The sequence below is a fragment of the Carassius auratus genome, chromosome 7 (assembly GCF_003368295.1).
Source record: "Carassius auratus strain Wakin chromosome 7, ASM336829v1, whole genome shotgun sequence".
NCBI classification, from domain to species: Eukaryota; Metazoa; Chordata; class Actinopteri; order Cypriniformes; family Cyprinidae; genus Carassius; species Carassius auratus.
In genome coordinates, this window is record NC_039249.1 from 31,546,640 (window position 1) to 31,560,912 (window position 14,273).

The following is a 14,273-nucleotide window of genomic DNA, read 5'->3' on the forward strand; positions in this document are numbered from 1 at the left end:
AAATAGTCCCCAGGGTGTTATAAAGGCTGTTAGGGGTCGGCTCTCGACATCCAGGAATCCTTGGTGATAGGCCTTCCCTTGGTCCAAGACTGAAAACCAAGAACTGCCACTCAGGGAGTCCAGCACATCCTGGATCCTGGGAATGGGGTGCCTGTCAGGTACAGACTTGCGATTTAATTCACGATAGTCGCAGCAGAGTCTTAGGCTCCCGTCCTTTTTCCTCACACATACGACTGGCGAGGAGTAATGAGATCTTGATTTGCTTATCCACCCTCGGTTTAGCAGATCTTGGAGATACTCCTTCACCTCCTGTAAAAGTGGCTTGGGCACAGAAATATAAGTCTTTTGCACCGGTGATTTGTCATGGAGTGTAATATGCATGTTGAGTGAGGGGATACAACCAACATCATTATCATCAAAAGCAAAAGCATTGCACTCTTCCTTTAACAGTTGTCTTACAATCTGTTGCTGTGACTCTGTTAAGTGTTCAAGTTTTATTGGTGGATCCCACTGACTGGGTCTCTTTGATTGATGTGGTGTAACACTCACCCCACATGTCTGCACCGTGGATGTTGGCTGTTCTATCACCTGCTCCATCTGAGTCTCATTTCTCTGGAAAGGGTCTGTTGCTATTGGGTAAGTTGTCTTTACCACTTCCAGGTGGCCCAGGATGAGTCGTGGCGTAAGTATGACTGGGTGACTGGCTGTATTAGCGATGGCAATTGGTACTTTCGCTGTCTTCCCATTACCGACTTTGACTATGCCTTCCTGCATTACTAAACCTTCTGGTAGTGGTGATGGTTCAATTGGAGCGAATAACAGGCTTTGTTCTTGAAATTGCCCTCCAATGTGTGCTTGTGCATAGACAGTGGTTATTTGCCCTGCATTAAGCTGGATTCTTTGTTTACCAACTCGCACCGTTCCAACTGTCACATTTGAATTTACTGTCTTCAACAGTTTAAGCATGGATCTTGCTTTATTTATTGAAATAGAGAAAGCTTTGCTTACCCTACAGACAGTACTGGACCGTGGTCTCAGTTTCTCCCACCTGGTAATTATCTCTTCAATTATATTGTAACCGATGATAGGGTTTTCAGCCACGCTAATATCACTTGCCACGAGCATAGGTACTTGCAGGGTCGCTTCTTTACCTGGATCATCACTTAATCGGAAGCTCACTTCCACCCAGCCATCAAAAGGGATCTCTGTGCGATTGGCGGCCAATCCAGTCAATGTTCCTGGCCCCAGGAGCTCCTCAATCGGTCTGACGGTGGTATGTGGTAAGTGTCGTTCTCTCCAGTCTGCGTTGATAATACTGGCTTGGGCTCCTGTGTCCCATAAGGCTTCAACTGTGACATCATTGAGGCGGCAGTGGACCAGGCACCTTTTTCCAATGATGTTCAAAAGTTTAGGTGTAGCAAGGGATAGTAACTTATCAGCAGAATTGGTCACATCTGGGTGAGTAGCAGCTTGAATGTTATTTTCTTTACTGTCTTGTTTGCTTTGCACAAGTCTGGATGTCTGTCGCGCTTCTGAACTCGTCTGGGACCCGATGGCAGAATGGACTACTGGGGGGTCCAACTCAGCAGTCCCCTCCCGTTTCCCGATGCCGGCCTCCTTTGTCGACAGCCCCGTGACAAATGTCCATCTTGTCCACAGCGATAACAGTGCCTGCACTCTTCACCTTTTTGGGCCTCCTGGCATGAATGGCAGCCTTTGGGTCTCCTCTCAGTTCGAAGTGGAGTCATGGGTGGGTGAAACTGTGATCTGGTCGCTTCCATTGTCTCTCTGAACATTTTGGTCATTTCCATGACGTTTGCTCTGAGATCTTCAATTGCTTTAGCAGTGTCATTGTCAGTATCTTTGCTTTGTGTCTGTTTCTTCTTGTCTCTGACAGTGTTAATGTCTTTCATTAATGTCTCTTTCCTCTGTCCTAGAGTCTCCATCTCGCTGCTTGAATATCGCTCAGTGTTGAAGACATGTTCTACTGTTTGAACTTCACTTAGTCTAAGAGGTTTTTGAGTCACTGCTTTCTTTAACTTTGTTTGTCTCTCCAATTCCAGATTAGCAGCTTCACCGATTTTCTCAATCAACACTTCATCTGCTATTTCAGGATCACTGAGGTATGGTTTGACTTGGAACTTAACTGCATCATTTAGAAGGCCTGTCTCCACAGAGCGAAGAAACTTTCGTTGGATGAGCTCCGGGCTAAACTGTTCTCCATCCTGCTCATCTCCAGATGTCCACAGTAGTTTCTCCCTCAGTTCAATGGCTCGGAACAGGAAACTTTGAGCAGACTCCTTGGGTTCCTGAGAGATGTTCATGAGCCTGTGCAGTAGATCAGACGAAGAGTCTATTTTATAATGTCCTCTGAGGATGGTCTTTAATGTGGAAAGTGTGAGGTCTCGCTTAATTTCAAGGAGTTCCCTGAGGGGAAGGCCAGGACTCACTGCTCTGATAACTGCTTCAATGATTTCTGCCTCTGCATACCCCTTCCTCACTCCTGATTCGATCTGGTTGTTGAGGCTTGTGTATGACAATTTTTCCTTTTGGCCAGCCTCTCCAATCTGTCCGAAGACTCGGAATTCCCTCCTCAGAGTAACTTCTGGAATCGGTTCGTGTCTTGTGACTTGTTTTTTCACACTCATTTCCTCTATTCCTTTCTGATGTTTTTCTTCAAGTATCCCAATCTGTTCCTCTAATGCACGACGGGCATTTGCATGTGTCTGCTGTAGTTCTGCATACTCTTTCCTTAACTTCTCTATCTCAGCCTGGGTCACTGGTGACTCTTTGAGCTCGGCTGGTTTCTTAAGGGACTCTATGAAACACAGAAGTTCATTAAGGCTCTCTGCATATTGCCCCTCTTCTAAACTTTCCTCAATTTCATCCAACGTTCCCTCCGCCAGCCTTATCAGCGCTCGCCTCGTCTGGCCTGAGAAACCTTCACCTGATGGCTCGCTGCACTTTAAATGGAGGCAGACTTTTATAAGTTCAGGCTTCTCGAGCATCAGAAACTTGGAACTAACGCAGTCTTGAAGTTCTTCCATTTTTTTCTTGATTTGAATTCCGTCTCTTTAATCTACTTTATAGAATTCTCTTTATTGATGAATCTTCTGTTGTTTTCTAGGTTCGTCTCAGGGAGGAACTGTCTTTCTCACATCCAATCAGCAGTTCTCTCCTGGCTGGCTCGCCATGATGTTGCACACACAGAAGAGGCGGAGACTTCTGGTGGCACATATATTGTTTTATTGCTGCAGAAACACATAAACAGAGAGAGAAAGAAATCTTTCAATTGTGAATCAGTGGCTGCAAGAGTGGCTTCTTCATATATAAATGAAGCTATATATCCTTAAACTCACTTTAAACAATCATTTCACAATACATTGAAAGCAAATGAGAATATATTGCTATACTGTCTGTAACACATTAACATTTCCATGACATCCGAAAATAATACTCAATAATCATACACAAACGGTGTATAAGCTCTTCGTTTCCTTTTTAGTAACTATTTCTCTCTATGTGTTCTGTTGTAAACGATCTTTATCAGCAATTTAGTTGACTCTAAAACATGACAGATGTACAAAACACAATCGTTACAATAAACAAATATAAACTCTCATAATAACGAGTGATTACAAGTATATTACTGAGGACACAAAGCACCCATGTCAATGCATCGCGCGGCCTCCACCAACGCAGCAGCGTCAGCCGCCTCCCAGCCGCGATTGCCCAATCCATCGCGCGGGTGCGGCAGGCCGCACATCAACCGCTAAAGTGATCGATTATGTATACAAAGTCATCAAACTAACACAAATGACTAAAGTATAAACACTTTATGAACTCAAACTGCGATGCCACATCACTTATCTTACCTGCAGAAACACATAAACAGAGAGAGAAAGAAATCTTTCAATTGTGAATCAGTGGCTGCAAGAGTGGCTTCTTCATATATAAATGAAGCTATATGTCCTGCGGCTCATGATCACCCTCTAGCGTCACCCGCCAGCGTCTACAGGTCTAAGTGATCTCAAGTTGGCATAGTTATACAGTATAATATACAATTCTATTTTAATATACATTTAAAGCAAGAACCATATTTAACAGATGATAAGTCATAATATTAATGAAAACAATACAAACATGACTACTTGAGTCCATACCACTACACCCACAACATACAGTTTGCTTTCTAACTTCACTGAATAACATCATCTCTGTCATGGTTGTTTGCATGTTAGTGTTTTGACATTTAAATATCTCTTGGAGCTACGCATTTTCCTTATATGCAAATATTATGAACTAAAAGTTTTACATTGGCATACTAACCTACTGTGGAGATCAATAGACAACAATCTATAAATACTTTTTTTTTTCTGAAATAATTTTAATCTTCATCACTCAAATTTGAAGGAATATAAACGCTGTTCTACTAATGTTTGACAAAATAATCAAGGCATTTCAGCAAAAAACACAGAGATCAATTAATTCCAGAACAAACCACTGTAGCACGAAGATTCCAACTAAAATCTTTGTTGTGATAAACATTTGCTTTCACTCTGTCATGTATATTCCCAACTCCAGCTGCACAAAACATCTCCAAAGCATGGCACTTCCTCGTCCGCTTTCACTATATTCTTTACTTGCTCAGGGTTCAGTCTTTACTCAGTTCCCCCTGCCAAACATAATGTTTCCCATCTGACCCAACTAAACTCTCTCTCATCACTAAAGTGAACTTTGGACCAGTTCTCCTCTGTCCACTCAAGATGCCCCTCAGCTGAGGTGAGCTCAGCCTTTTGATTCTTTCTGCTGATGAGAGGCCTGGTCTCTGCAGTGTGTGCTTTCAGTCTGACTTCTCTTAAACGATCCAAGACAGATCCGTACCCTGTTTATCGCTGAACTGGTGAGCAATTCCAGCTGCAGTGTTGAACTGATTCCACAGGGTTTCAGTCGCCTTAGAGAAAACAGCCATCTTGCAATTTCAATGAAAATTAGAAGAATGCTGCCAGTAAAATACGGTTTGTCAAATAAGAAAATTAGCAGCAGGTGCCAGATTTATACCAATAACTGTTCTGTAATTGTGATCAGAGATCATTTTACCAAAACCTGCTTAAATGCAGTGGACATGTTTCTTGAATACCCAACATTTTAAAATCATGTAATGAAATTTAAAATAAAGCACAGAACACTGTATGTTTTTTTTTTTTTTTTATCAGGTGTTTGCAGCCTCATGATAAAAGTAATAAATCAATATCATTCTACACTCCTTTCCTCATAATAAAGTATGGAGTATAGACTAAAATATTAATTGAAAACATTTTAGCATTAGGCTGCATCATAAGAAAATATGTTAAACAAATTAAGGGGTCTGAATACTTTCTGAATGCATTTTATATTGTAGTTATATTGTACAAAGCAACTTTAATTGCATCAAGGGGTATACATTTGATCAGTTTATACATTCGTTGGAATCAAACCCATGTTGTTACTATTGCTTGTGCCACACTGTACTGTTTGAGCTACAGGAACACAAGTTAAAATGTACTGACAATATTTGTGTGTTCCTAATGGACTCAACAGACACACACAAGCTCAGAATTTTAGTCTTGGCTTTATTGCTAAATGTAAATAAAAACATTTACAGTTTTGTATTACAAATCCGATTCCAAAAAGTTGTGGAACTGTACAAATTGTGCTGGAGGACCAATTTGCAACTTATTAGGTCAACTGGCAACATGATTTGGTATAAAAAGAGCCTCTCAGAGGGGCAGTGTCTCTCAGAAGTCAAGATGGGCAGAGGATCACCAATTCCCCCAATGCTGCGGCGAAAAATAGTGGAGCAATATCAGAAAGGAGAAAAATTTCAGACAAATTTCTCAGAGAAAAATTTCAAAGAGTTTGAAAATATCATCATCATCTACAGTAAATAATATCATCCAAAGATTCAGATAATCTGGAACAATCTCCGTTCGTAAGTGTCAAGGGCTACAACTCTACAGGTCAAAAAAGAAGCCATATTTAAACATGATCCAGAAGCGCAGGTGTTTTCTCTGGGCCAAGGCTCATTTAAAATGGACTGTGGCAAAGTGGAAAACTGTTCTGTGGTCAGACGAATTAAAAATTCTTTTTGGAAAGCTGGGATGCCATGTCATCCGGATTAAAGAGGACAAGGACAACCCAAATGGAGATCAGTGCTCAGTTCAGAAGTCTGCATCTCTGATGGTATGGGGTTGCATGAGTGTGTGTGGCATGGGCAGCTTACACATCTGGAAAGGCACCATCAATGCTGAAAGGTATATCCAAGTTCTAGAACAACATATGCTCCCATCCAGACGTCGTCTCTTTCAGGGAAGACCTTTCATTTGCCAACATGACAATGCCAGACCACATACTGCATCAATTACAACATCATGGCAGCGTAGAAGAAGGATCCGGGTACCGAAATGGCCAGCCTGCAGTCCAGATCTTTCACCCATAGAAAACATTTGGTGCATCATAAAGAGGAAGATGCGACAAAGAAGACCTAAGACAGTTGAGCAACTAGAAGCCTGTATTAGACAAGAATGGGACAAAATTCCTATTCCTAAACTTGAGCAACTTGTCTCCTCAGTCCCCAGACGTTTGCAGACTGTTATAAAAGAAGAGGGAATGCCACACAGTGGTAAACATGGCCTTGTCCCAACTTTTTGAGATGTGCTGATGCCATGAAATTTAAAATCAACTTATTTTTCCCTTAAAATTATAAATTTTCTCAGTTTAAACATTTGATGTCATCTATATTGTATTCACAATAAAATATTTAAATTTGAAACTTCCACATCATTGCATTCTGTTTCTATTCACAATTTGTACAGTGTCCCAACTTTTTTGGAATCGGGTTTGTACAATTTATAACTTTTAAATTAAAGTTCTAAAGAAAGTTAAAGAAACAATGAAACTGAAATTTAAATAAATGTGCAGCTTAGGGGAAAAAAGATAAATTACCCATCACACGTCTTCTTACTATGAATAATTAGATTGCATTTTTTTTTCTTTTTACATAAAGAGAAACCATATGGACTTGGGGGAAAAAGAGAGACTGTTTTTAAATAAATAATTAAGAAACCTAATTGTGAACAACGGTTTGTAGTCATAAATCTGTTCATCTCATCATGAGACTGGTCATCTTGATTCCTTTTGTTTTTCAATAGTGAAGGTGTCCAGAGTGGATGCAGACTTGGTATGAGCTGCTTTCTGTTTTTCTGGCCTAGCTGTCCGACACAGCCACAGAAAGATAGAAAAGCCTGTCAACAATAAAGATGATTGACAAGCTGCATTATTATATTATCGAAAAGCATTTACATTGTACAGCATTGTCTATATGCATATTTTCCCTTTTTTACCTTCTCTGTAGTTTTGTGACTTAGAGTAAACCTACCTTGCATTGTGTTTGAAATGCAGAATATGTAGAGTATTGGGTAGCTGGTATATCCAGAGCCAAAAAAAACTAAACCCCATGATGTACCCATCAGACACATGAGACCCAGCACTGTGCTGAAATCCTTCACTGGTATTTTCTTATGCTTGTTGTCCAGTTTCTTTAGCTTAAAGATCTGTCTGGACACTGTGATTAGAACTACTGTGTTGAAAACAAATATGATGGTGAAGTAGGAAAGGTTCACACCATACAGGATGAGAGGCTCTGTGATCCAGCATCTGTAAAACATATAATAAAAAATGCTGAGGGCTAAAGAAGAGCTAAAAGCAAGGTAACAAAGAAAAGGTTAAGTTATAATATGTGGACTCACACTGGATTTGTGGCATTCGAATTTAATAAGTTCACATTTTTGGTGCCATAGAATGGACGGGTGTGTTGTTGAACTGACAGCAAACTTCCAACAAGAACAGCAGGGACTCCTGTGAAGAGGACAGTATTGCAGGATGAGCAAATCTACACATAAGTCATCATTTCCTAATGTTTCCATTAAAAGAAATGTCTGGAATTTATTTATTTGTAATACTTAAAATGTGAACCTCTCATGGTTTTCAAATTGGGTGAGTTTCAAAAGAAATTATATTAGAAATCAATTTATTAATTTGTTACAAGCATGCATGAGAGTAATGAGTTCAGACTTTTATTATGAAATCGAGATGTACATGTAAAATGCAACGTTAGTTTACATGCAAAGAGTTCAAAAGAAAAGACATTCCTTCTAAAAGTGTAGAAATATAGTTAGAATATCCATTTATGACATCATATATTCAACCAAAACTAACAATTGTGTGGTTGCTTTAATGTTCTTTATGTGTTTTTGATACTGAAATAAAAATTAAATGCTGTAATACTGCCCATACTGTCAATGAATATGATGTCTGCTTCATAAATACTGTGAATAGTATGGAAATACATGGTGTTCATTGCTCAGACAGTATATATCATCCTTTGATCATTGTTGGAGTCTGGACATTTTGGAGGTCAGAGTTTTTCTCAAAATTATGATTGTATATGTCACAGTTGCAAGTTATAAACCTGTAACCTTTCAATTCTGACATTTTCTGACTGTCGGGCCAAAAAACCCGGGCCATTGACCCCGAGGAAGACCCGATGAGACACGATCAAGCCCTGGAAGTGACAGTGGAAATGTGACTGGCCCTGGCACGCACTAGCATGCCCGGTTTAAGCCTGACAGTGGAAACGTGGCTATTGTTCCTAAGAAGGATGGGGGTTGTGTCCCATTTTTAGATTTGTGTCATTTGAACCACAGTCATGTAACTGAAGTTCAGGATGCGTGTCTCAGATCAGGTCCAAGGACTGTTTTTTTCACAATAGATCCGAAGGATACATACCTTATCGGAGCAGATGAAATTGCTGGGTTTTAGTCTAAACGCAGAGGAAAGTGTGCTTTCTCCATTACTGAGAAACACTTATCTGGGCGTGGTGTGGGATTCAACCCTGATGCACGTCTGTCTCTGGCTCAGATTGTCGAGAAAGTGAGAAAAGGCTGGTCACTCACTGCCAAGCAGTTTCAAAAACTGCTGGGTCTGATGGCAGCTGCCTCCAACGTGATATGTTTTGGCCTGCTGTACACGAGAACCCTACAGTGGTGGCTCAAGACCAAGGGGTTTTCCCAGAAGGGAAACCCGCTCGGCATGCTCAAGGTCATGTGGTGATGCCTATGTGCCTTAGATATGTGGAGGAAGACTTAGACAACTGGAGGTTCTCATCTCTGGTCCTGGTGCTGGGAGCTCCTTGTCGCCGCATAACACTACCGATGGAAGCATCCCTCACCAGTTGGGGAACGGTCATGAGTGGCCGCTCAGAGCACCTTTTCACATGTCACATCAACTGCCTGGAGATGCTGGCTGTGTTTCTAGCATTGAATCACTTTCTCCCAGACCTAAGAGATCACCATGTGTTGGTCTGCACTGACAACACATCAGTGGTCTCTTACATCTACCACCAGGGGGGTCAGTGTTAAAGCCCCTTTTACAGGCTGATGCACCAGAGCCTTCTGTTGTCCTAGTGGGAAAGCAGATTTAGAGACTTTTGGCCAGGCTTAGGTGCTCAGGGCTCTAGCCAGAGAAGCTTATGCTAAGTGGTGGATTGGGATGCTATTCCATAGCTTTGAATCTGGTGATCTCCCCTCTCCCTTTGGGGTCAAGGCTCACTCCTCGAGAAGTTGGCCTTCAGGACACTCCTGGATGTCCACCCCCCTTGCTTTGTCAGGCTCTTACTTGCATTCTGCAGCATTCCTGGCTCCATTTCTCTCACATTATCTGTGCTCTTCCACACTAGGCAGGGATTTGTAAGTTTGGCAGCATGGGCATACTTGTTCTCATAGCGCTTTGACACAGCTCAAGTTCCTGAAGGGGAACATCTCTTGGTTACGTACGTAACCATGGTTTCCCGAGGGAACGAGACAATGTCTCGGTGGCAAACTTCTGGCATCCCTGGAAGTGCTTACTTAATTTCTCAGAAGCTGCTGGTGTATCCATTACATCTGCTTTTAAGTGTTCTGATCTCTATGTCACCCCGCCCATGATGTCTCACACATCTATTGGACTGATTACACACGTGATACAGAGCGCAGTCACGCTGAAGGTGTTCCCATAACATTTCAACACAGCTTCTCATTCCCTTGGGGAACCATGGTTACATGAATAACATAGAGACATTTTATTAGAATTGCGAGTTAACATCAACATTCTGAATGTCTCGATCTTCTGAGTTTATATTTCATAGTTCTGAGTTTTTTTTTTGGCAGAAAAAATTTAAATGGCAGAAATGAAATAGGACTTATACAGCTTCTTCATTTTGAGCTATGGATTTCAATGAAATGAGACACTTGTCTATGGCAAACAGTTTATAGAATAGAATGAATTATTAGCAATTTTGCAATTTTGAACGTTGTAGGCAGAGTCCTTGTATCTGAACAAGTTTCAAGTATCTATGTCTTACAGTTTGGCCTGGCCAATCAGTTTTATAACAGAATAATAAAAATCCTTACACTAATTTGAAAACACAAAATTTTATTAAAAGAGCCATAGTTCACTGACAAGCTTAGCAATATCACCTTCATAATCAAATGCGATTCATCTGTGATTATGAATGCGATATTGTGTTGCTTGTCAGTGAACTACTGCTCTATGTAGTAAATGCCACTCCATCTGAAATAAGGTGATGGCTATTTACTCCCAATCACAGAACTGTCTTTACTGATGATATGCACATGACAATAGCATGCAATTAATTGCACAGCCCTACTTTACAGATATGAAAGGGATCAAACACTTTGCACATGAACCTCTTAATACTATGTTGAAAACACTGCTTCAATTGACTTGGCTTCCATGCTTACCCCATCCGATCAGGGACAACTTGAACATGTAGTATTTGATGTAAATGTTGAACACTCTGGCCAGAAGAAGGTAGAGGTGCAAGGCTTCAATAGCCATCCAGGTGAAAGAACACAGCAAGCTATAGTGTATCGTCACAGCAATAAACACACACACTTCTTTCACAGTCAGTGTGGCGCCCCACTCGCTGAACATGAAGCTCAGGTTGAGGAGAAACAGAGCGCCGCTTAGAGACACATGAATGCTGCTGGACACTTCTGCTCTTGCATTCCTGTGAAACACATGCATGCATTTAAATGTATATATTTTTGCCACCCACTGTACATGCTTTAATGTAAATCTATATGCATACTTTTGGTGTAAAAAAAAGTGTAAAGAATAATGTCAATTATATACACATTATGAAAAGTGGTGGAACAGCACCTGTTGAAAATGAACGACAAGATGGAGGAAGCAGAAAAAACTGCAGACAAACTGCAGCCTACGTAGCTGATGTACGACAAGATTTCCCATTGTTGTACATCAATGTCATTCACCTCAACCTATTCAGAGTGTAGGAGAGAATGTGGTATTGAAGTAAATCCAAATAATATAATCACAGAGTGATATTTGCTACCTTACATGTTTAGAATTGGCCTGAATAAATGGATCAGTACTTACTAGAAGCACAGCAAAAGGGGTCATGTGGTCACAGGAGCACTCCACAACAGTTTCATTGATCTGAGTGGTGTTGCAGCCATCCGTCTTCCAGGTGCTGTCTCCTATGTTTCCCACATATTCCATATTATTAATACATTTTAGTACAATAAATAAATAAAAATAGCTGTGACAGCTTTTGTACACTTTTTTTTACTGAGAGTGCAGACAGAAGAATAACGTAAATTCCAGAAAGCTTGATATATATACAACTTTTATTTCAATTTTAAATTTGTGGTCTTTTTTTCGTACCATTACTTGGAAAATAAATGCATGAATATTCTTTATGAATTCTTCTTTTGTGTTCCACAGAAAAGAAATAACAGCATACAGTGTAAGAACCACATGAGTGTATGTAAGTGATGACAGATTTCATTTTTGAGTGAACTATAACTTTAGTTCCCACCCACCTTGTTCATCATAGTATTGACAGGAATATACATAGCTTTTCTAGGAATATCAACACAAAACAGAATTAACAAATTAATACAAATTTTGGGACATTTTAAGAACATTTGATAAGGTATGCTTACGTTTCTGTCATTTTTGTAACTATTCACTGGGAAACGTATTTTAAGTGGATTTGTTAAATTTACAATGTCACGTCCAACAACTTCAATCCGTATGACTTCAGACATTATAGAAGCATTTCTCTGCTGTAAATACACAACCACAGAAATGTAGGTTAAAAGAATATAGACTGGAAGGGGGTTAAGAACACTTTCAATAGATTTATAAAACAGTCAGACCACCAAATGAAAACTTTACATTAAACTGCTGACTAGAGTTGTAAGTAATGATTCCAAATTTCTGCTCAGCCCCACTGACATTTAGGAAAGGTTCCACTGGGATCCATGTCTGTACTGTCCGAGTTTTATCAGACACCTTAATTAAAATGAAAAGAATCATTAGCACCCAGAACTCTGAAATATAATCTATTTTACATTACCATTTTAAACAGTTAAAAAAATTGAAGCTGCAAGCTCTTACATAGTCTCAGTGTCATCTTAAAGAAAATCTTCGTAATATGTTTTATCTCTATTGTATTTTTGAGTTTTGGGTGAAGAGTCTTACTTTTGGAGCAGTGACTGTTAGTAGATGATCTGTAAGGATTGAGTTTATCTTAACTACAGAAATAGCAAGATCCTTAAAATAGTAGTCCTTTGATTGATTCGTTGTTTGTATAATATTGTCTATGGCCTCTTTCTCATTCCTGCATAATGACATCATTAACAGGGAATACAACCAAATCAACACAAGATGAATACAGTGTATAAATTATTTAGATCTTTAAATAAAAGACTGATCATACCTATTGTTGTCTCCATGAGTGGTTGTACTTGTAACTTCTTGGGAGCATTCATTCGTGTTAAAAAAATCAGAAAATTTCCGTCTGCAGCAAAAAAGGTGGATGGTCGATGGTGGATGGTCGACTCCACATGCTGGAGCTGCTACAAAGATGAGGGAAGAATGACTAAGTAATCAGACACATTCCGTCTTTTTTTCCACATTTAGGTCTAGAATTCTTATTGTTTCGTAAAAGATTTGTTATTATTTAAACCTTTAACTGATTAATTAATTAATTCATGTTTTTTATTATTTTTATTATGTATTTATTTTATGTTCTATTTCGTTTACTTTTTCAAAGGGAAAATACAAATGAAAACTGATTAGCTTAAAATTGATTTGTATAAAAAGTATGAAAGTATAACAAGTATACACCTCTTATACTAACCAAAGCTGAATTTATTTAATCAGCAAAAACAGTAATATTGTAAAAGCATTAAAATTTAAAATGACTGCTTTCTATTTCAATATATTTTAAAATATAATTTATTCCTGCGCAAAGATGAATTTTCAGCATCCTTACTTAGAAATCATAGAAATAGAAATAGAAATTATTCTAATATGCTTTTTCAGGATTATTTGATGAAAATAAATCCACACTAAACAAAAGTATTATGGTTATTATTTAAATCTCAATTTCACCAAACTTTGAATGGTATTGTCACACGGATGCCAAAAATATAAAGCAAAAACTGTGTTAAATGTAAATTTATAATAATAATTATATTAATAAAAAATATAATATAATAATGTTTCTTGAGCACCTAATTGGCATAATAGTATGATTTCTGAAGGATGATGTGACACTGAAGTAATGATGCTGAAAATTTCCCTAAACCATCACAAAAATCAATTACATGTTAAAATAAATTAAAACAGAAAAAGTGAGCATCAGAGACTTATCCTTATTCATATACAGTTTCTTACTAAGATTTAAAATACAAATCTAAGAATTCTTAAAAGTCTGATTTCAGGAGGGTTTTAGGAACTTACGATGGGGTGACTCATTGTTTTTTTCTGAATTGGTGGAGGATTGTAAAGTTCCTGCTTGTTTTCCCGGTTGTGCTAAATGGAACATCATCAGAAGTAGCAGGAGCGTCATATCTCTGGTAAAATACAGAAATAAATGTAATTAAATTAAATACAAAAGACACATAAGACAACATATTGAATATACAATATATAAACGGTTTCCTCTTCCCAGTGTAAAAATAGTTTATATATATACAAAAAAAACTATATATATATATATATATATATATATATATATATACATACACACACACACACACACACACATACACAGCTATGACCTGGATAGAGTCTTTCTTACCTTTCTGTTTTTCCAGTCATCAAGGATGAAGTTGTGGCAGCACTGTGGAAAGTTTGCAACT

At 38.8% G+C, this 14,273-nt stretch overlaps 2 protein-coding genes across 2 annotated transcripts; both read right to left on the minus strand.

Annotated features, from left to right (window-relative positions):
- Positions 1–1,142: 1,142 nt before the first annotated feature.
- LOC113106500 (uncharacterized) lies at positions 1,143–3,972 on the minus strand. The gene is made up of 2 exons (XM_026268486.1): positions 3,876–3,972; positions 1,143–3,251 (listed from the first exon to the last, which is right to left on the minus strand). Exon 2 carries the CDS (start codon positions 3,045–3,047, stop codon positions 1,566–1,568), a length of 1,482 nt encoding a protein of 493 aa, XP_026124271.1. The 5' UTR covers positions 3,048–3,251; positions 3,876–3,972; the 3' UTR covers positions 1,143–1,565.
- A 3,179-nt stretch (positions 3,973–7,151) lies between these two features.
- Positions 7,152–14,273, minus strand: LOC113105331 (adhesion G-protein coupled receptor G5-like). Its single transcript, XM_026266374.1, has 13 exons — positions 14,213–14,273; positions 13,873–13,985; positions 12,845–12,983; positions 12,607–12,745; positions 12,301–12,417; positions 12,066–12,188; positions 11,943–11,982; positions 11,497–11,597; positions 11,260–11,378; positions 10,839–11,107; positions 7,788–7,896; positions 7,418–7,695; positions 7,152–7,283 (listed from the first exon to the last, which is right to left on the minus strand). The coding sequence occupies exons 1-13, from the start codon at positions 14,230–14,232 to the stop codon at positions 7,162–7,164; spliced, it is 1,689 nt and encodes a 562-aa protein (XP_026122159.1). The 5' UTR covers positions 14,233–14,273; the 3' UTR covers positions 7,152–7,161.

What these genes read in the sequence shown, in the direction of transcription:
- LOC113106500 (XM_026268486.1), bottom strand. Translation starts at nt 3,047, where the DNA reads ATGGAAGAACTTCAAGACTGCGTTAGTTCCAAGTTTCTGATGCTCGAG.
- LOC113105331 (XM_026266374.1), bottom strand. Translation starts at nt 14,232, where the DNA reads ATGACTGGAAAAACAGAAAG. An exon ending in GTTGTCCCTGATCGGATGGG is followed by an intron (nt 7,897 to 10,838) that starts GTAAGCATGGAA and finishes TCCTCTTCACAG; the next exon opens with GAGTCCCTGCTGTTCTTGTT. An exon ending in TCGAATGCCACAAATCCAGT is followed by an intron (nt 7,696 to 7,787) that starts GTGAGTCCACAT and finishes TATGTTTTACAG; the next exon opens with ATGCTGGATCACAGAGCCTC.